Below are 27,715 nucleotides of genomic sequence, written 5' to 3' on the forward strand. Positions count from 1 at the left end.
GAGATCGGCGCTGTGTTAATGACAGCTCGTATTATGTGGTGGATTATATCATTGCTCTATTTTCAGATTCAAATAATAATAAGATCACTGAACCACTTTCTAATAAGTCACCATTTATAAAGAGGTTAATAAGGCTGCAACACAAGTTGATTATTTATTTCCCATCAATACGACTTAAAGAGTCTTAATATACATGTAAAGGGTGACTTTTTAAAAGTGGTACCAACATATCTTCTAATAGGAATTATCCATTCTGTTTTAAATATACCTACATGTAGAATATAAATATGAAGAATACATTGGTATATCAGATGTTAGCATTGCAAAAGTCTTAAAAAACATGATGCCATAGAACTTTGCTAAGGCAGACCTCTCCTATTTGAAATTAAAAAATGTCAATAAAAGCCGAAAAAGAGAAGTTTCACCAAATGTAAATGTAATGCAGAGCTCTAGTTTTGTTTGGTTATTGTTTTCTGAACCCAGAACAATCTGAAGGAATTCCTATATGATTACATATACGTAAGAATACAGGGAAAATGTTTGTCCTCACCTGTTGTTGTTCCTGAGTTTGACGTGGCCCCCGGGCTCCAGGATCTGCCCGTTCTTCAGCCAGGTGAGCTGGGGCTCCGGCTCGCCCTGTGCCTGGCAGGTGAAGATAGCGGTGGTGCCGACGGGCCGAGCGATGGACTGGGGTGCTTGAACAAACTTTGCCGGAGCTGAAAGAGGAAGGAGAAAGGGAAACAGATTAATCAGTGCCAGAGAAAGAAAGAGGTTGATTTGAACAGGTTCCAAACGTTATATATCAAGTGTCAGAAGAAGAAAACAAAGCAAGAAAAAACAATATGATTAATAAGAAAACTGAGAGAAAAGGCAAGACAAAGCGGGAATGAGAGGAGAAATAGGACAGCCCACCCTGTAGGCAGGCAGCTGTCAATTACAATAAAGAAGCACCGGACTGCATTATACTGTAGGTGTATGGTATAAACACCATTACAATCTATAACACAGGGTCAATTAGCAGGATTATATGAGACACCAGATCAATGCAGATACAGGGAATTAAAAGAGAGCGAGAAGAGCAGAGAAGTGGAAGAAAGAGAGCAAGACAGTGTAAGACAGCTCTACCCTGTGCTTTAAAACAGCAACACATTTTCATGAAAATAATGTGCTACAGTTCATAGTTTCATCATTTCCTCTCTCATCCTATGCTACAGGCTTCCAGCTATGGTCAATTTGTGGTAATAACTTATTCATATGAAAGGATTCTGGTAGCAGAGAAGGTTCTTTCTTTGAATCACAGAGTAATAACGGTTTTATCCGCTGCAGTTTAATTACTGGTTGGGTGTTTTTATTTGAGCTGACAGACAGAGAGGTACTCTCTCCTCTGCACTCGTTATTGTCCCAGACATTATCAGTGATTTGATAACCTGAATTATTTATGCCCATATTAACTAAGAACAATTTTATGGTAATTATAATATGTAATCACTAGAGGGTAGAAAGCTTGAACACTAGGACCATCATATTGGATGATGTAAAAAAAACAGATCATTTAAATCATCATTACCTGGTAAGAGCAAATTGTAAAATTTCACCTTAACAATAATACAATTTTCAATTATGTTAAGTGACTTTTAATGCTAAGAAAAACCCTGCATGAGTCTCAAATGGCAACAGTTGTTCATAAAGAGCAAAGCTTAAGTGTTTATTAGTTTCAAGCCCATTCCTCCAGCGTTACATCTTAAAAACAAGTCACAAATACACAGGTCATCTTTTTAGTTAGTTTCTTTAACAGAAGTAAGTAGTGCAATTTATTAGGGACTATTTTTCGCAGCGGACTAATACCTTTTTGGTGCACATGTGAGCTATACATGTAGCTGCTGTGTATATGGGATTGAATGAACATGTCACTAAAAATATATTTTGTGCAAAAACAAAGGTCTATGGCAGAATGTCACATATAAGTCTTAGGCAACAATCAATGTATTGTGAGCTTTGTTCATTTCAAGGTAAAGCTCTTTTGTCCTCCTTGGTGTTCCCGTCCATAAAGAATGGAAAAAATGTTCTATGACACTTTTTCAATGTAAGCATTTCGATTTTCCCATTAGAAAAGCTAAGGGGCCCTCATGCACTTGCATGATGGCTGCTGACAGTGTGAGGGTCCTTATATTCATCTTGTCCTCTTTCCTGTGTTCGTTCTCTCTTCCTCTCTCACTCAGCGTGTACGTTCAGGACCGTCTTAAAGGGTGAAGGTCAAAGGGACCTTGATGAAAGTAATAATCTGCACCTGTGTTGGTGTTGGTTGGATCACAGCACCTTCCATACATCTCACTCTTTTTCTTCCTTTTGGGCTGTGACACTGTGACTTGCTTGGATTTATTTTTGTATACCAAAGGAAAACCTTAAAATGAACATAAATGAGCAGTACTCTCGTCTGCATTCATTTGGTTGGAGTTACTGGCCGCTATGCTTTCTTTCTGAACTGATAGCCATTTAAAACCTCTCATATTCACAGAGGTGTCAAGTGGACACTAGACTATTTGTACTTCAAAATAATAATTTTTCAACAACCTTTAGTTTCTAAAGCTTTGTATTTTCCTATAATGAAATAAGCATCTCCTACACTGATTTTAGGTAACAGCACACCGTTTTTTCAAACCCTAAGACATTGACACATGATTAACATCCATGGCTTTGTTCCTGCTGGGGTGACACTTGTCTCTGACTTGATAGGCAGATAAAATGAAATATTGACCAGGATCAATACTGCCATGAGCTGAAGCAAAGCCTGGTCCATCTGATCAATATGTGAGTGTGAGGCAGATGCTGTATGTTCCTGCTTGGTGACAATTAAAGCACCGGGGGGCCACCCACACCTGGGCTAATCCCATTGGTCAAGCCATGCATCTCTCTGGCCTATCATCAAACACTTTCCTGGTACAGGTTACGTCACTCGTTTGAAGATGAATGCACGGAGAGAATAATAAAGCAGAAGAAAAGTAGAATAATAAAAAGCATCTTCGGAGGCTTAAATGGCAATACCGGTTTTGCATGGTATAACAAATTAACTATACATATAATTTATACAAATGACAATTTATTGACAACATATTTTATAGTTTTGTTCCAATATAAAAATACCCTACATTCATATACTGAAGGTTTACTGGACTGGATATACCTGCGTTGGAGTTTTGCTTTGTTGTGAAATTGAGAGTGGCTATACAATTAGACCTCACAAAGTTGTCCTTGCTGCATGGTAACAATCTGATCCTAACACATCCACCTCTTATACAGAGTTCATCAGGTTACTACAGGGCTTTGCAAAGCAAGAGTACAACTATAGGATTGACATTTGCACTTTATAAAGCAAATGTATATGAGTAAGACTACATTGTATTGATGATACTGTGTGTATATTGTTGGACTGAGAGACTAAACTCAAAGGAGTTATAAAGATCAAAACCTGCAATTCAATACGCGCAAATTGCTTTTTTCTATGTGTGTGTCCATAGGGAGGGGAAAACACTGATAACTACCACACTAAAGAAGCAGAGAAATACAGTCCTTTAGTTGAATGTGTCAAGTTGTGGCAGAACTTGATTAACACGCTGTGATAAAAGATTGTGAAGTGAGAATACTTGACGCAAAGACACAGTAAATCATGCCTGCAAACTTTTATATCTTCTAACAATACTTGCTCCACAGACTTAAACAAAACCAGCAAACCATTGACATGTCTTATCCTCTGATTTATCTGTGAAATATAAGTGTAAAGAATTGCTTAGATTATTGTTTCGAGCATGCTTCTTGAATTCATGCCAACTTGGTCTATAAACCTTCTCCTAACAGACGCTTTTTTATCTCTGATCACAAGTATCCCTTTGGACACAAAACACATGCTTTGTTCACCCAATCTCGAAAAAGGTTTTTGCCATAAAAGATGCAATTACATGTGCCTCCAATGTACTAAACTGCTCATGGTTTCTTGTCCGTGTGGAAGGGGCAACATTGGTAAAAGCTTTTTTAAACAACATTTTAGTGACTTAAAGGTTGGTTTTACAAAAATGACTGCTTCATTTGATGTTGTAGGTTTATTTTTCTTTCATTATTAATTATATCCACCTTACTGATTTGATACATGTAAATGTCAAGTAAAATGACATTTAAATACACTTTTAATCATCACACATGTACACACCAAAGCATAAAGTGATATATAGCCTTTGCATCTAACCCATCTCACTATTCGAAGCAGCTACTACCTAGCTAAGCAATGTTAGAAATGCTTTGTGTTGAGGATGGGAAGGCGGTGAAGTTATCCCATGGCAGTCCGAGTGCCTGCACACAGGGGTCCACCCACAGAATCCACAAGCTTTACCTAATCACCTGAATCCAGCTGTATTTCTGTGTTTCTCTCCACGACTCCTACACAACATTTTGAAAAATAGCACTTTCCTATAATCCTCACCTTGGACCACCAGACGTCCCTGAGCAGTCCTACGAACGCGGGTCCCCGGTTTGTTAGCAGCACATACGTAGACCCCTGAGTGCTGCACACCCACATCTGAGATCATCAGGTTCCCTGTGCCGAGTACCTGGATGCCCTCCACACCGATGGGACGGCCGTCTACCCGGGGAAGAAAGAGAGAGAGACGAATTGAGAAGGATGGGAAAATAATAACTGTATGTAGGGCAGCAGAAGAAAAGGACCAGGTGTGCACATCTACAGTATGCTTTCATGTTACATTGAAGTAAATGTGTCAAAGTGGGCTTGAATCCCCAGCAAGAAAGAATAAAACAACGTTTACAAGTCAGAAAGAGGCAATGGTCGTTCTGTTATCGGTCAGGGATGCAGCTATCAAAGCCCAGTGTGTCATCCTTAGAATTGTAAGATCATTTGACAAAGCAGCAAATACAACAGACTCAAATGTAATAAAGAAAGGATGCTCACTGAGTTCCTGTGTGCTGTGTGAGCGGCGTTCATGCTTTAATTAGTTGTCTTAAAGGTAACTTGTTGTCAGGGTGACATCCTACAGAGGACATTCATCATCTGTTTGTTCATTTGTTATTGTAAGTACAGCTTTTTTAGTAGGTGTTCAGGTAATAAAAGCTTTCCCACTTGGGCTGAAACTTTATTTTCTTTATGCCTTTGTCTAACAAAGTACTTTTGCTTTTAAACAGTTACGCCACCGGGGGGGCCAGGAACTCTAACTGCAGCGTCTAATCTCCTATCTCCCTAATCCATACTGTAGCTGCCTCCTCCTGCTGTACTTACATGATAAACTCACACTTTCCTGTGCTTCTATCTGCAGTCTCTACCCCAACAATGACACCAGTCTGCCTCTGATATTAGCTATGGGGCCAAGGGTAGGGCTGCTCAATTAATCGTATTTTAATCGCAATTACGATTATGGCTTGCAACGATTACGAAAACAACGTAATCGAAATAAAACGATTATTTTTTTATTATTACTTTTTTTTTTTTTTTTTTAAATTACTTTTTTTTTTTTCAGTGGAATTATACTTAAAGGTGGGGTAGGTAACTTTGCAGAAACCAGCTCGAGTACGCCAGAATTTGAAAATACACAGCCGGAAAAAATTTGCCTCTTCCTTATAGAGCCCCTCCTCCAACACACACGAACGCGCACATGACCAATGAGGGCACGAGATAAGTTTGTGCACAGATGGAAGGCTGACAGGCAGGTAGGCCATCCAGTTATTTTAGCCGGGCCGGCTAAAATGATTGGTCGTGCTTTTTACAGTACCACGGCTTCCACAGATGACATTTTTTTATGGATTTTTTGTCAAAGCACTTAAGATATTCATTGCTATCGGGATGTTAAGAGCATTCCATGGAATATAACAAAAAGTGTATCTCGAGCCGGTTTCTCAAACTGACCTACCCTACCTTTAAAGTTCAGGGTAATCAACTGTTAAAAACATACTGTTCACATTTTTTTTCTCCAATAAATTGATGTTTTCAAAGTAAATGAATAATCCTTTTTAATAATCGTGATATCAATTATTGACCCAAATAATCGAGATTATGATTTTTGCCATAATCGAGCAGCCCTAGCCAAGGGGGCATACTGATCCTATTTATGACTTCCATCTGCAGCCTGTAAGCCTGTATGGTCCAGATTTGACGTGTTAAAAGGCCAGTCAGGAAGGCAGGGAGATCGCCACCATTTTGGACTCATGCAGAGACCCGGGGTTGCGGTCGAATACTCCAAAAAATCAGCTCCTAAATTCTAACCCTATCGTCTATCCTTTGACCTCTGAGTGAAACGTCACGGGGTTAAGGGATAGTGAATAGGAGAATTCAAAAGGATTTAGGAGAAGAGACTGCGGTACTTTAGAGAATCCGACTGCACTTTCACTATCCGACGTGTTTATGATGCGCCAGCGGAGGTCATAAATGTGCGCCTGCTGCTGTGGGGAAACTATGGAAACTACAGTTTTCTATACAGCGGACTACAACATGGATGTTTAATACGAACGAGTACTACTGTACTACTGTAAACTCATCTAGAGACTCTGCACCGTGCTCTGATGCTGTTGTTTTATGCTTTATGAACGGGGACAACAGAGAAACATATTCTTCATGACCAAAGTTGGAATTGAAATAAAAAAGGAACTTATGCTCGTCACCCTCTCCCTCCGGTCCACATTAATACAAATGATCCCAATACGTATGATTGTATGAAAAGATCTTAAAATCAATACAAATGTATTTATTATAAACGTTAGTCCTTAACATCTATCACTGTGTATATCATATACACTAGTATATCACCATTCAAACATCTTTTAAAAGTTGAACAAACCCCAGACAGCTCAGTAAAGACTGTGAAATGTTGACTTTATTTGATCATTTCAGTAAAAACTAACGTTCATATTTCTCTTTTTGATTATAATACTGATGAACGTTCAAAACAAAGCACTTTGGCAACTTACCACATACGTTTTAAAATGCTTAATAAGCACCGTAACTTTCATGATATAATTTCTCGTTCATAATCGGTTGTTTCCGTAAACGGCCGACTGTTGTGTGACGGCAAATGCCGCGGCCGCAAGGCATTGTGGGGCAGCATTTTCTCCTCTCCTTTCGGTTAGGGAGGTCCAGTGGTTCCTAAGCTAAAGGAGGTTATAAAGGAAGTTTGAAACCTCCTTTCCTTTTAATTTAGAGAATTCGAACGGCACTTATCATGGCTGCCACTGAGGGACTTCCGGGTCATTTCACTCCGTTAGGAAGGTTCCTAAGCTAAATGGACTATTCGACCGCAATCAAGAGCTCCAGTCAGGGATAAAAACCATATGGTCACAAAACAGCGCTTTTATATCTTTAATGAAAATGATTAAAGCATGGCCAGTTCTAGTTTATGCTGTGTGATTAAGTCTTCCTTTAAATAACACTCATGTGTTTATTACAAAACATAGAAAACAATATAGATTATGAAGGGATTATAAAGGGATTAACAATAACAAGATCAACAATAAAACAGACAATTTGGACAAATTCAGTGAAAAATAATAATGCAATTAAAATCAGCCTCAAGCTAATGTGAAAATATGAGTTGTGGGATGCTCTTTAATCAGATATATGTACTGGTCCTACATTGCAAAGCATCACAGAAAACACACAGTCCCTCTCACAGCTTTTCAGGTGAAGTGAACAATCCACACAAATCTATTAAACGTAATCCAATGAAGATGTAATCTGGTGGTGATGGATTATGTAGAGAACAATATTAGTAATTAATCATGACAAATTATTGAAATGCAATAAATCACTCTAGCTTCCCTGCCGAGCCGTTTTGCTCTGCGTCTGTCACTACGATTTGTTTAATTGCTATTATTTCATTTTTTCCATTATCTCAAACTAACTTCTCAGTCCAGAGAGCTTTTGTCTCATCAAAAGCCGTCTTGTTCTTTTCTTGCCTTTTTCTACTATATTTCTTTCTCTCTCTCTTGCCCCCTCAATCAGTTTCTCTCTGTCAGGCACTAATTAACTTAGTGTCAGAAGAGAAAGAGCACAAGCTAGTGGGCTGTGGTGCTGTTGAATGAATAGCAGCAAACAAACTCTGGCATTAAGAGTGACTGATGTGAAACTATCAGATTCATTATGCACCTTATCCCAGCCTCCCTGCCGTAATCTAATTCATACAAATCCCATCGTGTTAGCATTTCATTCTAGCGACATTGTGTAAGCCAATACCCTCAATCTGATTATGCCCAAATGCTTGGGAGGGGCTGCAATTTACATTTGGAGCAGCAAATCAGATTGCATAATAGGTAAAGAAAATAGATACCTGATTGGAAAAATGGTCACGACAAACCTTGAGTGATAGTAAAGACAAAATGTGGGAGGGGGAAACTAATGGTATATGTTTCAGCACCTCATAGCAATTACTCAGATGCTCGTCGGTGCTACGAAGGAGGTTCAACTTCATGAGGAGATGAAGCATGCATTTATCAACACAAAGACGAACATAATGTTTAGCCCCAAGGCCTAATGTTGAATGGATGCTCCATTGTATCAAATGTATTCTGTGCGCTCATGTACATTACACAATGCAGGACGGATCAAAGCTGTGCTGCAGAGAACATACAAACACACAAGGACACCAAGCACATACAACCCACACAAAACTCTCAGATCTCTCAAGCACAAACGCACACAGGGCTCAGTGACACATGAATCCTCAGAAACACAAACACACTTGCACAGAATAAAACATTCAAAATCCATATGTGCACCTTGTGGGGTCGTTTCTTTGATCTGATCTGGATTTTTTTCCTCACCTAGTCTGCTCCAAGACACGATGGGTCGGGGGTATCCGGTGGCAACACACTCCAAGATGGCGGTTTGGTGAACAGTGAGGGTGAGGTTTTCCGGACCGACCACTATCATAGGCTCTTTGTAAACAGATGACTGAGAGCCTGGAGAAAAACACAGGGGGAGAGGGGGGGATAAGATGGGACCAAGCATGATGGATGGCATCCTATAATTGGATTTCTCTAGAGTGCATTAGCTCGATATCTCCTGAATGAGACAGGAGAACAATAGGTTTGGAAAAATCTAGGGATATGCTGGGTAGATAGCATGCTCATGGTATGTAGATGTGAAATATAAGATTCAAATGCACCGACCTGATACAGTGAGAAGTGCCTCGGTGCTGTGTTTCACTCCTGCACTGTTATGAGCCACACAGCAGAACTTTCCACTGTCCTCGTCACGCACACCTGTGATCTGCAGAACACCTGTCGGCAAGAGGGTGTACCTACGAGAGAAAACAGAGGCAGGAGGAGACAAATACGGTGAGACCTGGTAAATGGACGATAACATGCTGCCATCTAAAATCTCTAAGTATCAGGCTGTGATGTGGTCTGCTCCAACCTCTTGTCCTTGGTGTCCACCGGACGGCTGTCTTTGTCCCAGCTGATGAGCGGCTCTGGCAGACCGTGGATCTGGCACTGGAATCTTGCCACGCCGGCCTCCTCAGCGTGAACTGACTCCGGTTGTTCATGGAAGTCTGCCATGGCTGTAGAGAGAGGGAGAGCGGGATATTAATTCGTAAACATCACAACAGCAAGCCTGGCAGCTTGCAGGGAAGCACTATTTCTGCAAGAACACACAGCTTCACACGCTGCAAATTTGTATAAACCAAGAAAATATGGAGTATTTTCTTCACATATTAATGTTGTCCTTTACAATCTTGTCTATATATCTGCAAGGGTAAAGTAAAAGAGCTTCACAAGCTGTGTGAAGTGGCAATGACTAAGTGCATTCACAAGCTCAAGATAAGAGATAATGATTCACAGGATGTGAATACTGACTAGCTGAACAAGTATACAAGTGTAGGAATGTTGTATTTAGGTACAAGCATCATCTTTTAACAGCGCTTGACATAAAGTGCATACTGCTAGCTTCGTCAAAGTACTAAACAGATAAATGACTATATAGTGTGGTGAAGATGAGAAGGAGAAATAGTGCCAGCTGTAAAGTATTCTTTTGAAGCCATTCTCTTCTTTCCTTTTTATGGAGAAAAATATTTTGTTCAGAAAGATACACAGCTTGTGTGACTACAAGATTGAAGGTGGAGGACACATAGACTGACACTTATACTGACATCCACAGCCACTATAATAATGCCTTGAACATTCCTTAGATACTAAAGGGGAGCCACTTTAAGCTTTTTTCTATGATGGCTACAACCTATTACTGTCCTGTTGTTGCATTCTCCAAAGGACTGTAACATTTTATAAAACTTTATAAAACGTTTTCTTTCTACACAAATGGAGACACTTAAATGTTTTTGTCCGCAAATATTGTTCCCTTGCACTGAGGTTGAGAGTAATCGCATTGTAATTTTTCTTTTAATCCAAGCAAGTTATTTGTTGACAGAAGTAACTTGCGACAGAAGACAACTGAAAGAGATTATTTTCTCTATAAATGCAAAAATATAGCTTCTTCTTTCAAAAGGAATATCTAATTAGTGATTTGTGATGCAACAGTTATTCTGAGCCTTTAAGAAGAAACATGTTCCAGCTATAGGAGCATCTGATGTACAACTCTATCTGAGTCATCAGGTGCTCAAGGTGATGTCTACATACATGCCGATATAAATGTAAGATACGGGGAGTATGGATTTCCTGCCATATGTTGACATTCAGCATGTAGACCTGGCATGTTTTTAAAGATGCATACTAACACAAAGACAGAGACAACAAACACACACACACGTTGCTATGTAGCATAACCAGTATCGATATCCCTACAGAGGGCCTCACTCAGCTGCACTTCACATTTCTACTTGCGGCAGAACAAAAGCAACATTGAAGGTGGAGCCAGCGACAAACTCAATTAGAGAGAGGCCCTCTTCTTCCACAGTTCTCCCTCTTTCTTCAACACAAGTGTACTCATTTAAACGTCAACCATAATTAACTAGGACACAGGAGGACTTATCTGAACACTGTTAGCATAACAAGAGGGACAGACCCTTATTATTTCATAACCTCATGCTCTTCCTAACCTGTAGCCGGCGTCAATTCATTACTTGCAGAACGAGTTTATTTCTGACTGACAGCTGCTTGTTGACTGTTTGTCTTTTCACTTATTTATATTTCTGTTCCCACTTGTCTTTATTTTGCACAGCAGACAATTATATACTGGGAATGGATTTCAATCCCTTCTTACTTATCATTCATATTTGGAAAGGGGATAACAAAGAGAAAGCACAATATATGTCTGATTGGAAATAAAACCAAACCACCAAAAAATGTTTTAATGGACCACAGACAGATACTTTAGAAAGAGTGGCAGTACTTTAGACCCATGTGTCTGCAACAGTGGTCTAGCACTTCGATTATTCCATTTAGGAGCCTAATAAGAAGTGGGGCATTCTCCAACACGACTTGACCTTAGATCTCTGATTGGATGTATGGCGCTTTAATACAAACATTTAACCATTATAATTTAGTATCTTTCCAGCAGTGACAGCTTCACTTCCTACACTACAAGATCTCTTTGAGAGAAGAGATAGCACGTCCACTTGTTTCCACTGGCTCAAGATAAAGTACGCCCCAAAAAATCTGACTGTTACTCAGCCTGACAGGGGCTCATATCTTTCCTTTGGCCCCTGTACTATGAGGCCACACTTAAACAGCTGTATATCTTACTGGGGTAATTCAGCTTAAGTGCCTATCTCAGGGGCCCAACTGAATTTTTCCACCTGGGACCCACAACCTTCTAGCCATAAAACATTTTAGGCTAACCTCACTGTGAAGTTTAGACAGCCTAAAAGTCACAGAGAACATTTACCAGATTTTATCACCAAATGAGTATTATAGCACATATGCAGCTTTTGATATGTACTTTAGATAATAATAGTTTTCTTTAACCACAGCAAACTGCAAGCTCTAGGCATTTTAATCATCTCACTTAATGTGTAAAACACTGAACATAATTTCAAACAAATTATTGTATATCTCACAAGACAGTCTATTTGCCCATAAGAATATTTTCATGGGTTCTCACTCAACCCTCGCTGACAAAAGCAATCAGAAATACTTTCTGTATCGGCTTGTCGTAACACGGAGCCGGGGGCAGAGACTGGCAGAGTGAGGCATCGAATCAAAGCCCTGAAGGCACTGTCGCTGCAGAAAGGTTAGGAGCAGTGAGACAGCTAGGAACCCTTCAAAACATAATAGTGAGTGACAGATCTGATCAAAGACGCTTGCTGTCTTCGAATTCAGTCTTAAATTGAGATACACACATGCTGCTGTTTTTACTTTCCATGTGTACTGGGAACACTGGGGACATGGAGAAAGAAACACAATTGCACTTGAATGCTTAGGAACAAAGGAGTTAAAAAGGAGGAACAGTGCCTATGGGAGCTTTCTTGGGAATCTCTGCCAAGTAGTCATGGTGTCCGCAGATCTGGCTGTTGTGTGTCCACCGACTAAACCCCCCTAACGGGCCCCACCCTTGGCCTTCATGCATAAAACATGGCTTCTCTAAGAGGCCCACACCCCTGCGCCTATCGACACACTCGTAGATCAGACACAATCTGAGAAATCACAATAGGGTTACATACACAGATAAACACGTACAGAAGCAGAGAGACTTGTTAACCATCTGTGCTAGATGCAGAGGGAAACAGCCGTTCCTAATCTGCATTGTGCATGTGGCTTTTTATTGTTGGAGAGGTTGCAGAGTCAATCTAAAGTCATAAAGCGCAGCTACAGCACAGACATATAAACATATGCAAAGAGCTGCTTCAACAGAAACAAACAACCATATCGATCCCCCTTCTGCTGCAGGAGAAGATAGACACACACGAGGAACTCTCACTCACGCCGACACACTAGCGCTAACGGACAAGCTCCTTTCCTGTTTTTCGCTCTTCCTTTGCTAAGTGTTGACAGACACATGATTAAAGACTGTCCACTGCCAGCGTGATGCTGCTGGCGTCAATTGAGCAGGTCTAATTATTGCAATAATGGAGAGAATGGTTGGGGTGCATACTAAAAAGAAATCCATACATACAAGTGCGCAATTGCTCCTTCAACATATGTCTCCGTGACAACCACGAAAAGAATAATAAGTGAGGGAGTAATACGAGTAAAGGTCACGGACACAAAATGTGAAGCGTGGTGATTTTGACAGATAGCTAGATAGGGTTGTGTCAAAACTCTGGTCATCTAATAATAGCCATCAAGGGAGAAGCACACCTGCACGCTAAAAGACATCATCAGGCTAAGATGTGTTTTAGTAACATTTAGGTCAAAATGTCACATCATGAAAAGTCACAAAGCCATATGAAGGATGAAATACAAATTCAAGCGCTGATTATTGGGTTCGAGAGCCAATGAGGAGCTTAAAAGGCAGTCGATGTTGATTAATTTCCCAATCCTTCAATTTCACAGTGCTAAATATTTAGGATGGTTGATTTTTTTTCTTTTCCAATCCAAGCAACTCAGATTTATCTAATGAACAAATGTAGATTAAATGGTGATTATGTGAATGACCTCTTGCTGCATTATGTTTTGCCTAATAGCCCAAAAGTAATGATCCATCTTCTTATTGCTCAGTTAAACACACGCACACCAGAGAATAATTAAGAACGTGATTAAAAGCCCAAACTGTGCGGTTTCCTGTGACGGCTCCTGCAGCAATGTCCGAATCAACCAATCTGATGAAACACTTCCATTTGTTTCCTGGGGATGATTCATTGATATGACGGAGGTAATGACGCCAAGAGAAGGACATGCATCCTACGGCACCATTCAAACCTGCAGCTACGGTGCAAGGCTTCAGTGAGCTCCCATGTTAGAAATGTCATTTCCCTCCCTCACACCTTCGCTTGCCTCCAGCCCCCCGCCCCCTTTCATCCTCACATTTTCAACCGTTTTCTCGAGTCTTCATCGCACACCTCGCCCCACCCCCACGAGCCCTCTCAGCCCTGTGACATCATTAGGCGCATGTTGTTCAAGTAGTGGTGATGACTGCCGTACCCACCCCACCCCCACTTCGGTAAACCAGTAAAATAGAGATGAGGCCCATAAATAATGGAGTTGGTGTACGGTGCTATTCCAGCGTGGAGAGCCCACACTTCAGCAGCCTTTAAATAGGCATCCCTGAAATAGCAGGCCCTGTGCTGGGACCCTAGAGATGGCATTTTAATGCAGATGTGATATTTTATTGGCTCCCTGCCCCAATAGGCCCCCCTCCCCCACCCTCCCCAAAGCCTGGGCACTGCTGTGATCAATCTGCTGGTTCGCGGTGCGTGATGCTTATCACCTACGAAAGGAAGGGCTGCACGTGCGTGGGCTGTCTCTGGCACACATTAATTTGACTCCTTTAAATGCTTTGGCACATCAACACCTTCCTGTCAGTACCTGCATGAGCAAAAGCATCAGTTAAGCTGCATTTCTGCCGTTCACGCTCTACTGGCAGAAGTAAGGATGCACATGAAAAACCAGACCTATTGGACATTGGTCACACTCAAATATACCCTTAATATGTCTTATATGGCAGGATCATGCCAGTATGCATGTTAAGCACTATCTGGCACGTAATTGAGTGCAAACTTTGCAATTACATGTATTAGGCATGGGCGGTCTATTTGTATGCAACTTAACAATTAACTATTCACTTTGGTTTTTGCAATCTTCTATTACCAAAAGCAAAAAGTAAGTTTAAAGGAGCCAGATGAAATGTCAGGTGATCATATTGATTGGACCATGACTGTCTGTACCAAAATTCATGGCAACCAAAAGCAATTAAGACACTTTACTCAAAATGACAAACTCATGGTGACATTAGAGGAAAGGGGATCAACAAAGTGATAAGTATTCATCTGTTGGAAAACATTGATGTCTGTTCCAAATTTAATTTTAATCATCCAATAGTCTGGACAAGAGTGATGCACGTCTGACCACAATCCCCAGAGTCACACCACTAGTATGAATACAAACAAACAAGCAACAATTTAATTATCATCTTTATGGCTTTACAAATACCGTATTAATACTGACTGGTGTGCTCATACCAAATGTAAAAAAGAATCGGAAGCGCAGCGTATAATGCAATCAAACACCAACGTGTTGTGCATTTCAAAACATGGATCAGATAAATGTAAACCAAAGAACGCTGTAGCCTGTCCACAGATTTTCTTACCTTTCCTTAACTTGTCTTTGGCTCATATTTAGTTATATATCAACAAACGTCTGAACATGGCAGATTTTCTTTCTTCCCCTCTCACATAACGAAATTGTTTTGACTCGGACTGAATTGCCTTTTCTGCTTGTGTTGCAGGCTTGTTTGCATTAGCTTCCCCATGGTGTGATTGTCCTTAGTCTGTTGTGTTGATCAATACTGTACAGCCTGTGTCCAATAAGTTAAATATAGTAAGATTGATGGCTGCTATTAAGACTCCCTGTCGAAGGTTGAGGGAGCAGCGATGCTACAATAGTTACCACTCACAATAATGTTTGACATTTCTTCTCTGTTTAACCATAAAAGTTAATGAGAGGCAATGATATGCACAGTGACCCGAAAAATAGAGACCCCTGCATATAGGGCAATCTAACATGACACTCCTGTAATTAATACTACCTTTGTGAAGAAGACACACATGAACGTTTAAACAATTACAGCTCAATGATAACCGAGCAAACTCAATCTGCTGATGATGAAATTCCAAAGCTCAGAAACAATTAAATGTTTTTTCAAACTATATTGTTTTAAATGAGACCTGGACCAATTAGACAGTTAATCATTAATATTCAGCAACTATTTGACTAATTATTCTCCTAAGTCATTCCAGCTTTGATAGACTTTCTTAGATAGTCAACTAAATATCTTTGGGGTTTGAATTGCTTTTTGATCTCAGCCATTTGGAGAAACGGTGATGGGGGTTTTAAGTGTTTTTACTACTTTATGGAACAAACAATACTCAATAAGATGAATGGATAATGAACATAGTCATGAATTGTAGCCTTAATCTGGTTTTTGCAACATTATGAGGGGTTTTAGCTCTTTCACACAGAAAATCAATTGTGTGTTTTATATCCCGTTTCATCTGATCATTATTTTTCTTTCTTTCTTTCAATTATTATCATTATTAATAACATATAGCAGCCTTGTGTTATATAATATTGCTACTGTAAATCCTTTGGTGGCTCAATAGCATTATAGGTTTGTCTATATTCAATACTGTCATGCTTTGTTTTACTGCTTGCCAAGATTGCCGATGCTGAACAAACACTGAAACTGAATATTTAAACAGTGTAAACATTATGAGTGTAAAGTCACTTGCTCTGGGTCAGCGTTAAGTAGAACAGTAATTAAGGTAAGAAGATAAAAGCTTTTCTGTCACACAGAGAGAATATGATTGGAAGACACATTGCTCACTGTCTAGTTGTTTTTCCCTCTGCCGCTCCTAACCCCTACAGCCCAGGGACAAAGCCTGGGCCCCACTAGTGCCCTGCATGTGCCTCTGTCACACCCCTTACTCCTGCGTCACCTTGAGCCCCCTCCACCCTCCGCCCTCCGCCCTCCGCCCTCCACCCTCCACCCTCCACCCTCCACCCTGCACCCTCCACCCCCCACCCTATTGTCCCTCCGGCCTCTGCTCCTCCCACTCCATCACCCCCAGCCCCTGCACCCCTGCTCTGCCCCTGTAGCCCCAAATCTCCACTCTAAGCCTTCTACACTCACTTCAGCATGCAGGCCGTAATTAAAGAGAGACCCAGTATTAAAGCACAACAGATGCTGGAAATTAAGGGATTATTTAAATGATTCCCAGTCGGGGTTTGGGTAAGATTAGAGACAAGTGAGAGAGTGAACGAGCTGGGGGAGGACAACAGAGAATAAAGGGTTAAAATAACAGACAAACCATTGCCATGAAAAGAAGCATTTGATTTACACCACCCATTTTTTCTGTGAACCTTGTTGATATTGTTTCCTTTCTTTAATTAAAAAAAAGTGTTAATATGTGTATGTGCATGCAGGGACTCACAAACAACAAAGGAATGGTCTGATGTGTGAGAACAAAAAGAGCGGGCCTTTTGTAATATTTAAAGTAACTAACTGGGCGTAAAACTGTGTACTCATTAAACAACTTCAAACATTTCCTCATGATAATGAGAGACAGGGCTCAAAAGGGCATCCTTTCAGTTCTCCAAATACCTCTCTGATAGTGTGTTTTCCACACAGCACATCACACTACCTAGTTTACTCGATAACACACACGTCTCAAACATGGGCCCAGTACGTTCAGTCTCAGTATACTGTGCGTACAATTCTATATGATAATCTGTATTGATATTGTATATTCAATAGAGATACTTTAGGTATACATCTTTCACCGTTGATATGTACACATGTACTGTTTTTGTTTATTTGTTTATAGTTTACTGTTTATATATATATTTGCTGTTTATGTTTATTTTGTATTTTATTTGCATTAATGTGCAATGCTTGTCTACATGCTGCTGTGACAAAATAATTTCCCAAACTGGGATCAATAAAAGTATATCTTGTCTTTTATTTTATACTGTGCTGCATCATCAACACTGTTAAACACCCTGATTACCTAAAAGGTGGATGCAGAATAGAGACCTGACTGGCATGTGGAAGATGATTGATCTGTTTCAAAGGTCATGGTTTTTTACTTCCTAGCTATCACCTAAATGTAAAGCAGAAATGCTTCGCTTAATCATGCATTAACATGCAGCCGAATCGCTTTCCATTTCTGTGCCCTGAACTCGGGACACAATTCTCCTTCTGCTCTAGTATAACATCCCCCCCACTAGAAGAAATGAGAGGTAAAGAGTGTCTGAGGACTCACACAGAGCATACTCTCCCATCGGCCTGTAATACAAATAATTGTATCTCCTCTTAACTTGCTGCCCCTCCCTCCCCTTTAGTTTGTCCCTCTGCCAAATTAGCACCTGACTGAGGAGACTGCATGTGCGATGCCTCCTGAGAGGTGAAGTCCCATCAACCTTTTTCAGACTTTGCTCCTCTAGCTTCAGCCTGCAGTGTTGACAGGGTTTAAAAATATGCATAATGACACTGGGCTGGTCTGTAAGATTATAACACCTTGACTTATCCCTGATGAGTATTGCTAGTTCACGTGTGGCTCATAGAGGCATGGGAGCTAGCACCATTTGTTTCCTAGGAAATAAGTAACACACAGCACGTTGTACAGCCTGTTACAGCAGGAGGTATCCATTGAATTCTTGAGCAGAAAACCAATTTTCAGAAAGAGTACTAAAATAAAGCCTGAGAGAAGCGAAAGCTGAAAGTATACCCGAGGCTAACCTGTAAGTGGGTCAGGATTTGGGCTCTCCGTATACTGCTCATGTCTTACCTTTCCTCTCTCCTTTAACTTGTTACAGAGCGGAGAGTAAATCTTTAAGTAATTTCTTTTTTAATCTTGAGCATTTCAGATAGCATTAGCCTTTCCTTGAGGGACTGTGCTCAAAATCAATTGGTAGTATGTACTCTTTACACACTCACTAACACTTAAGCAATTATTAGCGTCAGTAAGGCTGGCCAACAGAAGCCATTTACAACACCTATTACGTGTCAATCTTGACATCAGGCTTTAATAGAAAAACATTTTTGTCGAAGCGTTTTTTGCAGAGAGTAATGGACATTAACGAATATTCTGTCACTTTTCTTTTTCACACTTGATTGTTGCAGAGAAGAGGCTATTCCTTCACAGTGACATTCTTTACTTGCCCAGAGGCCATATATCTAATTAATATCGCCAATACCTCAGCATGCAACGGCCTGCTTTAGAATTCAAATGAGATGCCTCTCCCGTCATCTAACCAGTATATATGAGCTCATATCCACATGAATTATGTGCTGTCTTTTATTCAGCTCATTCACTGTACGCCCTCAGCACAAAAGCAAAACCATACAACTGCTTTATCCCTGTCTTGTCTTGTTTCTCTATGGTGTTGGAGAGTTTGAGATATTTTCAAGCGTTAGGAGACATCTGGGGTGAGATAACGTTTATATTCAAATGGAAATGCCATTAAATTCTTCTTTGGCTCGTCTCCGCCTCTTGTTTTGTGAAGCCAGAAATAAGCGAGGCCAGCTGACAGCAGTGGCTCTGAATAACAACCTGGACGGACATTTGGCATCACAATTCTCCTCAGTCCAACACTCATTACTTCCACCTCATTAGAGGACAATTGTTGGCTAGTCAGGCCAGTCTGAGGAGGCCAGAATGAATCTCTTCCGAAGAGACTTTCCTTTATGCTGCTGTTTCTTGATCATATATCGCTGGTGGAAAGAACACAAGTGTAGGGAAATTTCCATAGATGTATATTCCTCGATGTGTAAGTTGGTTCCTCTCTGAGAGCTTAGCCTTCCATGTTAACTATGCATCTGACAGTGATTTTGAGGGGGGCTGGCCTGAACCAGGGGTAGATGGATGACCCCACATCTGGCACTCCCACGGGACATCTGAAAGACGCAGGGCGGGACCGGCCCATGCGCTCCACTGCATCTCACAGCACCCTGAAGACTGGGTTCCCCTAATGGTTGTAAATGTCACCCCTTCTTCCCTCAATGCCACACACACACATGCTCACACACGCACAGTAGCCTTTGGCAGTTGTAAGAGGGAGATCCCCTCAGCTGCGTGGTTCCCATCGGGCATTTATGTGTGTCTCAGTGTCCCTGTTGGTTTCCAAAAATTCTATCCTGATAAAATGTACAGTCATTTCTTTTTATTTATGTTTTTTGTATATTCTGTGTTGAAATTTGACCATTTGTTTTTTTTGTTTTGCTATTATGTAGCTGACACTGGAAATGATAAACCTAAAGGCTGTTGCGGTTACTAAAACTACCAAATATTACTTAATGTACAATAACAAGTACATTTTTCCATTAAGTGTTGCCACAACACTTAAGCAAAAGGATCAAGTCACCACATGTAAATAATGTATTAATATATCCTATTGAATCCATTATAACGTGTCAAACAGCTTACCAGAAAAGTCTGGATGTCTGGTAAATGCTACCTAAGTCATTTGGCCCTTGATAGAATCCTTAAGTACACATTTTTAGACATTATTTTTGAAACCTCTTAACTGTTGATGGCTCACTTACGAATTTCAATGTCCCCTCTCCTTAAAATCAGGTGTGGTTAAACCTCTACTTAAGAGACCACAACTTGATTCAGGGTCTGAATAAAAACAGTTGTGTTCACTGTCTCCAGCCTTCCTTTTATTAGTTTGAAGTCAGGGTGTTCATCACTACATCAACATGATCTGAAATATTTAGTACCTCAGGGCTCCTTTCTTAGCCCACTGTTTCACCTCGGCATGATTATTGTTACATTTTATTATCAGGCCGTTGGTTAAGCTTCCTTTTATTGGCTCCCTTTTCAGACCTTAAAATGCTTTGAGGGACTTACAAAATTGTAAATATGCATGTCCCTGCAAACTCTCTGATCTCCTTAAACCATATTGCATGCTCTCAGAATACAAGGTTCCCGTCCGTCCCCAGGGTAAAAAGCAGTCAGCAGGTTACAAGCTCTTTTACTATCATGCCCTCTTCCTGTTACTCTGTTGAGGCCTTTAAATACAATTTATCATAATTGTCCATACTGTTAATATGTTTACTATGTCTATTCTGAACACATGTGACTGCAGCATATCTGGAAGAGAGATCCATCCTCTTTTGCTCTTTCTGGGGTTTATTCAATTCATCTGCCTGTTCAAATATTTTGGGGAGTTTACATTTTTTAAATAGGGTGTCTTAGGACAGAGGGTGTTTCTGAATGACAATAAATGATCCTTGTATACCGTATAGGTTGTAAACCTCCGTAAGGCAAATGTGTAATTTTCGATATTGTGCTCTATAAAATAAATTGAATTGAATCAACCAATTTAATTAGATTTATCTAATAGCCATGGTCCATTTTTCAAAGCAAAAGCTTGATTCACATAGGGCGCTAATTCCCATATGTGCCATGTATATTTGCATGTCCTCAAATCTTCATTTTGGAAGCGTCTGAGGTGACAATGAATGTAGATAGCAATCTCTCTGTGGGCTGCGCACTTCTCTGCTTATCCATGTTGTGCAGGCCTATGCTCATTTTACAGAGCCTTCTCTTCTGCCTTTTCTTTTTTATTCTTGCTTTACATTTTCACTGCCACATAATCTTAAGAGAACAGTAGCATTATGGTTTTGAAAATGAAAACATTTTCATTAAATACACAAATTAGCTTTACCATAGGGCTAATAAGTAGTATTAATATTCTCACCATCTGCCATATTTACCTTTCCACAAATAAGTAAAACAAATCTTAAGGGATTCAAACATTTGTAACATACTGTAAAGGAGTCTGTCGTCACAAAGCAGCATGGTGCACACAGGTTATCCATTAACCTATTATTAAACCTTGTTTATGTTCTTGTGTGCATTGTGCTGTTGATATGCGTCTCAGTCATTTCTGAGAAATTATCCCTTGTTACTTGGAAACCAGCCCTGGGACACACTGTCACTTTTACACTCAGCTTAAAACACGTAGACACACTTATTCACGCATGATGGCTTATACATGGCAAAGGTGGAGAGACATGCATGCGCTTACTGACATGCACAAAAATGAGTTTCTGTCTCTCCTCCACATGCACGCACACAGACACACACACACACAGACACACAGACACACACACACACACAGACACACAGACACACAGACACACAGACACACAGACACACACACACAGACACACACACACACACACACACACACACACACACACACACACACACACACACACACACACACACACACACACACACACACACACACACACACACACACACACACACACACACACACATCCAATCACTCACACCCCTCCCTGCTCCGTCAGCTCAAATGACAGCAGTAATGAGTTTCTTCTCTGCGTAAGCCAACTGGCACTCACTCAAGGGAATTTTTCAGGCTGAATTGCGGCCATTAATCACAATCCCGGGCAACACAGTGCCATCACGTGTGTGGTAAACAGAGATTCGTTCGTGGGGGGCAATGAGACTAAAACATAGTAAAGGAGGAACTACCCACTGTGAAAAAGTCAGAGAGAGCGGACTGATGACGAAGGAATGAGAAGGACCATGAAAAAACATAACAAAGTGTTTGGTTTGTTAAATCATCGCCCTCTTGTTGAGTACACGTCTGGGCCTCAGCTCATACTGTGCTAAATGGAGGGTAAAGACAGGAAGAATCAAAAGCCCAGATGCTCTATTCTGTAAATATGAGCTCAATTACTGGGAAGAGAGAGGCTGTGACATCAATCATGATCAACAAGATAGGTGGGACAGCCTTCTGCTAACCACTGCACACATGACAGATTAGACTCACATTCATGAACATGTAAACAGAGCAATAAATCGTGTGTGCTGTAGACTCACATTTTAAATGCAAAGAGAGTCAGTGGAATACAATCTGAATATTTCCAGTGCCGCTACAGTGACAGAAGCCCTTAAAGAAGAGCACAGAGCATTTCAGATAATAACAAAGAGAGCAGCAGCCATTAATGTATGGAGAATTGCTTTCCCCCTCGGATTGTGACGTCAAGATATTGTCACCAGTCTGTCCTCTTGTTGAGACAGCTGGAAATTAAGTCTGCCTATTATTGTCTTTTCAATCTTTTCCCTCCCTCTTTCCCTCCATTCAGGCTGCCAGCTGACTACGGTCACCAGGGATATTACTGCCCCTTGCTGATCCCAGCCCCCCCCTCTTGCATCAAAACTGGCTAATCCTGATGAATTCATGTTAATATGCAGTCAGTAACCCCAAGCTCTTTTTGGACGCACATGTGCGACTCCCCTGCCACGCCCACAGCATGGAGTCTAGTTCACACCAATTCAGCAGGAAAAATAACCACAGAGCAAGGAGAGCAGAAGAGGAAAGGCAAGTGCAAGCCCTGTCATAACCACTTAGCGTTACGAGACAGCGGGTGAGAAATGAAAGCCCTTTGTCTCTGCCTCTGCCTTCAGTGTGTGTGCAAACAAAGAATGTGCAGATACTGTATTTGTTACGATGGCATATCTGTTCTATCAGATAATGAAATACCATTTTCAGGACTTGAGTAAACAAAGAGCAGCTCTGGATTTACATAAATTGAGAGAAATTGTTTCTATGAAAAAAAAATCCCATGGCTACGGCTTGTGAACAATAGAATAAAATACAGGCTTTGTCTTCTGTACTTACTGCAAACACAATTCTTATTATTTAATCAGAATGATCATTTAGTGATAAAATGACTTTAAGTGACTAATTGTGGTTTTAACAGCTCAAAACGTACATTTTGTACATATATATTCTGTGGACTTACAGTCCCCAACATAAAGATATCCAGTTACGTGTCATGTAAAGGAAAATAATAATAGCACATCCTCAAAAATTGAACAAGGAAATGTTTTACACGAATCGATAATCAAAGAAATGTCCCCAATAATTATCTGTAAAACACTTATTTGATTTTAATGTCTTCTCCCAATTACGTCAAACCATTATTTTTCCCCAAAAATATTGTGATATGTTACATAAGAGTTCCTCTGACTGAAAGACAACACCTGGGATATTTAGAAGAAGTCCCTGACTCACATATCAATGTTTGTGTTCTCTGCGTTTAGATTTGAAAGTAAGATAATGTCCTCAAACACAGAGGTTAACAAATAACTGCGCTGGTGGCTCTCTGACTATAATGCTATTCCATGCATTGGATGGCAGGAGCACTACCATAAGCTGTCAGACATAAGCACATATCACTGGGCTCTTCCAACCTGCCATCAGCCAGCTAACCCTCTAAAACTGTCTTCCCACTCACAAATAATGCCTATGCTGGCAAATGGAGAGGCTATTAAACTACTAGTATCATGTTTCATCTTTCCATGCTGAGGCAATGAAATGATCCGGCTTACGACTTACTAACACGACATGAAACCAATTCTGCAAAGAAAAAAAACTGAGATACATTCATAAATATGATTAAAGACTTCAGTTGGAGAGATGATACAGATTCTTTATGTGATTTTAAAATAAACACATCTCATCCTCTGAGCAGCTACTGAAAGAAACATCTCTTACGATGGATCCCAAAATTGCTATACATCACTTGAGATGGGAATTTAATTAAATGAATGCTTCAATGGGGCATTCGGTGGGGGGGAATTAGCCTTAGTGTCATGTCGACAGTATGTGTCAAAGGAATGCTCACTGCACATAAGTTACTGTGTTTAACTTGCAGCAGGTATGTAGTAGGGCTGTACCCGAATATCCGAATATCCGTACTGACCATACACCTGAGAAAGATTGTGCACATGTCCACGTCAGTGCATGCATTTGATGTTAAGCGTAGGTAATGTGCATGTTACAGTGAGGAATTACGAGTGTGGGGTCAGGGGAGCAGTTTTCCGGCATGTTCTAACGGCAGAGGCGTGCTTCTTCAAGCTAAGCGAGCTCGCCGCTGTTGCTTTGCATCCTGTTGCCTGTCGAAAGCTGCCCTTGAAACAAAGCTGCCGGGGTCAGGAGGTCACGGCACAGCATCAGAATGGAATGTTCCTTCCTGGTTCAAGGTCCAGCCTCCAGAGCCCGAGGGGCCCAGAGATCATTTGAGACCATCGACACATGCTCCATCTATTTTACTCCCCACCTCTCTCCGCTTTTATCTTCCCCTGCATGCTTATTCTGCTGTGGCCTGCTTGCTGTGCCACTCTAATCACTCAAATGAAAGCCGAAAAGTCATCTACACTTCTATATCATGATTACATTTACTCCGGCATCTAATACAACTCAAATAGAGTGTTTAGGCTGCAGTTGTTTTAATGATGATTATCTTCCTGATAATTCTTCTTCTTGCTCTATAAAAAACTGATAACATGTATTTAAAGACTACGATGGCATCTTTAAAAATCTTGTTTTAAAACAGCCTGAAGATAACTAGTTAACTTTGACATGAAACTACTTGATAAGCTGAAATAAGGGATTGTTCAGATGTTCTCTTTCAAAAATAGCAAACATTTAAAAAACGTACTGTTATAACAAGTTGTAAAAATTATCGGAAATATAAGCTTCTTGAGCATCAGATTCCCAAAAGTTACACATGCTAACAAAACTACAGACAGCGCCAACAGGTTGTCAGTAGCAAATTGGTCATCGCGGAAATCTTTCATCCTATGCCAGGAGAAACCGCTTATAATTGGTTCCTGTGGAATTCATTTCATCCCCGGTGAACAACTCCACACACACTGCAGCATGACAGGATTTAACCACTTCAGGTGTTCTGTCCCAGTGTGGCAACGATGGAGAAAGAGTGGGAAAGATTATGTTGAACTCTCAGTGTTGTTCCCAATGAGCTCATGTCTTAACATAAAACCCCTATTTCAGAATATGATTGCAAGGATGATTGCAAGGCATGCACACACAAATACAAATCCTAAACCCATTCAATCATTTCCTCCCACAATCTCTAAGACGAGTATCACACTCGCTCTGCCTCATTATTTCTCATACACACACCAGTTAGAGTCCACTTCAAGTGAGAAATAAGTCTTCCTACATGACATTCGACAAATAATAGCTTTAATACAAAACTTAATAATCAATATAATTGTACAAGGAAACAATTAAAATAATGGCACTCATTTCCTCAAGCAGGAGTCCAACATCGACATGAAAGTAACAACAGCAATAGATGTTAAGAACTACATTGTTGTATACAACTGACTTTTATTCACAGCGACTGACTGATAAGACTTGGTGGTTAAAAAGAAAACGCATGACAGAGACAAATAAATGTCCTTTCTGAGTGAGGGAAAATGTGCTTATCATGCTCTCGTTCTTACAGGCTGCTGCGTTGCTTGTTTGGGAGGGCAGGGTTAGGCTTGTTATGCTGCAGCAGGTTTGGGCCACCTTGTTTCACTGCCAAAGCCAAGGTCAATGCCACTGCCCCGGGGCCAGCAGACAGGGGGATGGGTCCCCACTGGGGAATGAGCAGGAGGCTGAGCGTTGGAGGAGGGGAGGCGTAATGGGTGGAGAATAAAAAAAGGGGTGGGGTATTCTGCCCTAGTGCACACAAAAAGGTCACCGTTTCCCAGATAGACCCCCCTCTCGTCGTCCAGCCCCTCATGACCTCTGACCCCTCTATTTCTGAGTCAATGCTGAAACAGAGGGAGAAGAAGGAGGATGGGGGGGTGCAAGGGGAAACACACACACCCAGAGTCAGCAGTGACTAAAGGGGGCCTCATCCACAGCTAGCTGAGTCGGTCAGGAGAACAAACGCTCAGGCCACCGTCACAAAGCAGAGCCACCAGAGGCTGCACATCTCCACAGCCTCTGCCTGTTCCCAGCCACTCCACTGCCCTGCATTTCACAACTAACAATAGGTGCTGCTCTGCTCCGAGAGGTACCCCAACACACACAAACACGGGCTGGAGAGGGGAGAGGTGGCTGAGGCCCAAAGGAGAGCTGCTGCCTGCCCATCACTGACCGGCCTTTGTCTCCGACTCTTCTGCTTATTGGCCAACGCAGAAAGATTTCCTGATCCCTGCTTAAACAAAATGGGAAGCTGGACTCTGGGCCCCTGTGTGTGTGTGTGTGTGTGTGTGTGTGTGTGTGTGTGTGTGTGTGTGTGTGTGTGTGTGTGTGTGTGTGTGTGTGTGTGTGTGTGTGTGTGTGTGTGTGCGTGCGTGCGTGCGTGCGTGCGTGCGTGCGTGCGTGCGTGCGTGCGTGCGTGCGTGCGTGCGTGCGTGCGTTGTTATGACTGTTTTTCACACATGTTAAACTAAATGTCTGCCAAAGGAGAAGACAGGAAGAGGGCGTTTTGGAGTTTTTTTTATTGGTGGATGGTGCAGACCCTGTAAAGGCTTTTAACTGCCCAATCTGGCCATAAAGGCGCCGTTAAGTGTAGTGAAGCGCGGTGACGGGGCAGTAGCCAGAGCGAGAGCTAGCCAAGCCCCTAGTGAAGCCTGGGATCATAGGAACACCAACATACACACTCAATACACACCAACATACCCTTTGTTGCTGAAAGTGATTACCTGTTGCCTAACCTTTTCCAACACCATATCCTTAATCTGAACAATCCTTAAATACGACCTTCATTATGTGTGGACCAAACTAAAAACGTTTTAATGAGGAGGACTCTAGAGAACACACTACTGCAATGGGTTAAGGTGACGACAAGACACACATGCAGGCATCAAACCACCGGATTAATCATATACACGTGCTTGTAACAGTCAAAAAAATCAAACTCTTTAAACGAGTCAATGCACAATTGCTACGTGCAGATGGGAAAGCCAGACTCTGGCCCGACCTGTCCAACCTTTAGCCCGGCCTCTGCTCTCTCTGTCACCTTTCACCTCTATTACTGAGGAATTCCTCCCATGAGCCTTAAAAGCAGGCAGAAGGAATTCAAGGTACCCCCTTTTCATTTGTTGGTTTGAAAAAAGCTAGGGTGGTCCAGAGACATCCGGAGACCCACACAGACTTCATCATTTTGACGAGCACAGATACGGTTAGATCAACACATCTCAGACGCTACACAATCTTTAAACAACAATCCCAACATTGAACTTGAAGTCCATCGAACACTTGATCACAGTTGAAGCTGAACTTTGTGTAGCAAACAGGTAAATACAAGATATGTTTGTTTACTTTA

General features: G+C 41.1%; 1 protein-coding gene across 1 annotated transcript in view; it reads right to left on the minus strand.

Moving 5' to 3' along the window:
- The window catches only part of igdcc3 (immunoglobulin superfamily, DCC subclass, member 3), a 54,016-nt gene that overhangs the window by 13,359 nt on the left and 12,942 nt on the right, over positions 1–27,715 (minus strand). The window contains exons 3-7 of the mRNA XM_034117042.1: positions 9,404–9,548; positions 9,157–9,287; positions 8,809–8,946; positions 4,472–4,630; positions 551–716 (exon numbers count right to left, since the gene is read on the minus strand). Coding sequence (XP_033972933.1) covers positions 551–716; positions 4,472–4,630; positions 8,809–8,946; positions 9,157–9,287; positions 9,404–9,548 — 739 coding nt within the window. The remainder of the gene's footprint in view (positions 1–550; positions 717–4,471; positions 4,631–8,808; positions 8,947–9,156; positions 9,288–9,403; positions 9,549–27,715) is intronic.

The sequence above is a fragment of the Trematomus bernacchii genome, unplaced genomic scaffold (assembly GCF_902827165.1).
Source record: "Trematomus bernacchii unplaced genomic scaffold, fTreBer1.1, whole genome shotgun sequence".
Taxonomy (NCBI): Eukaryota; Metazoa; Chordata; class Actinopteri; order Perciformes; family Nototheniidae; genus Trematomus; species Trematomus bernacchii.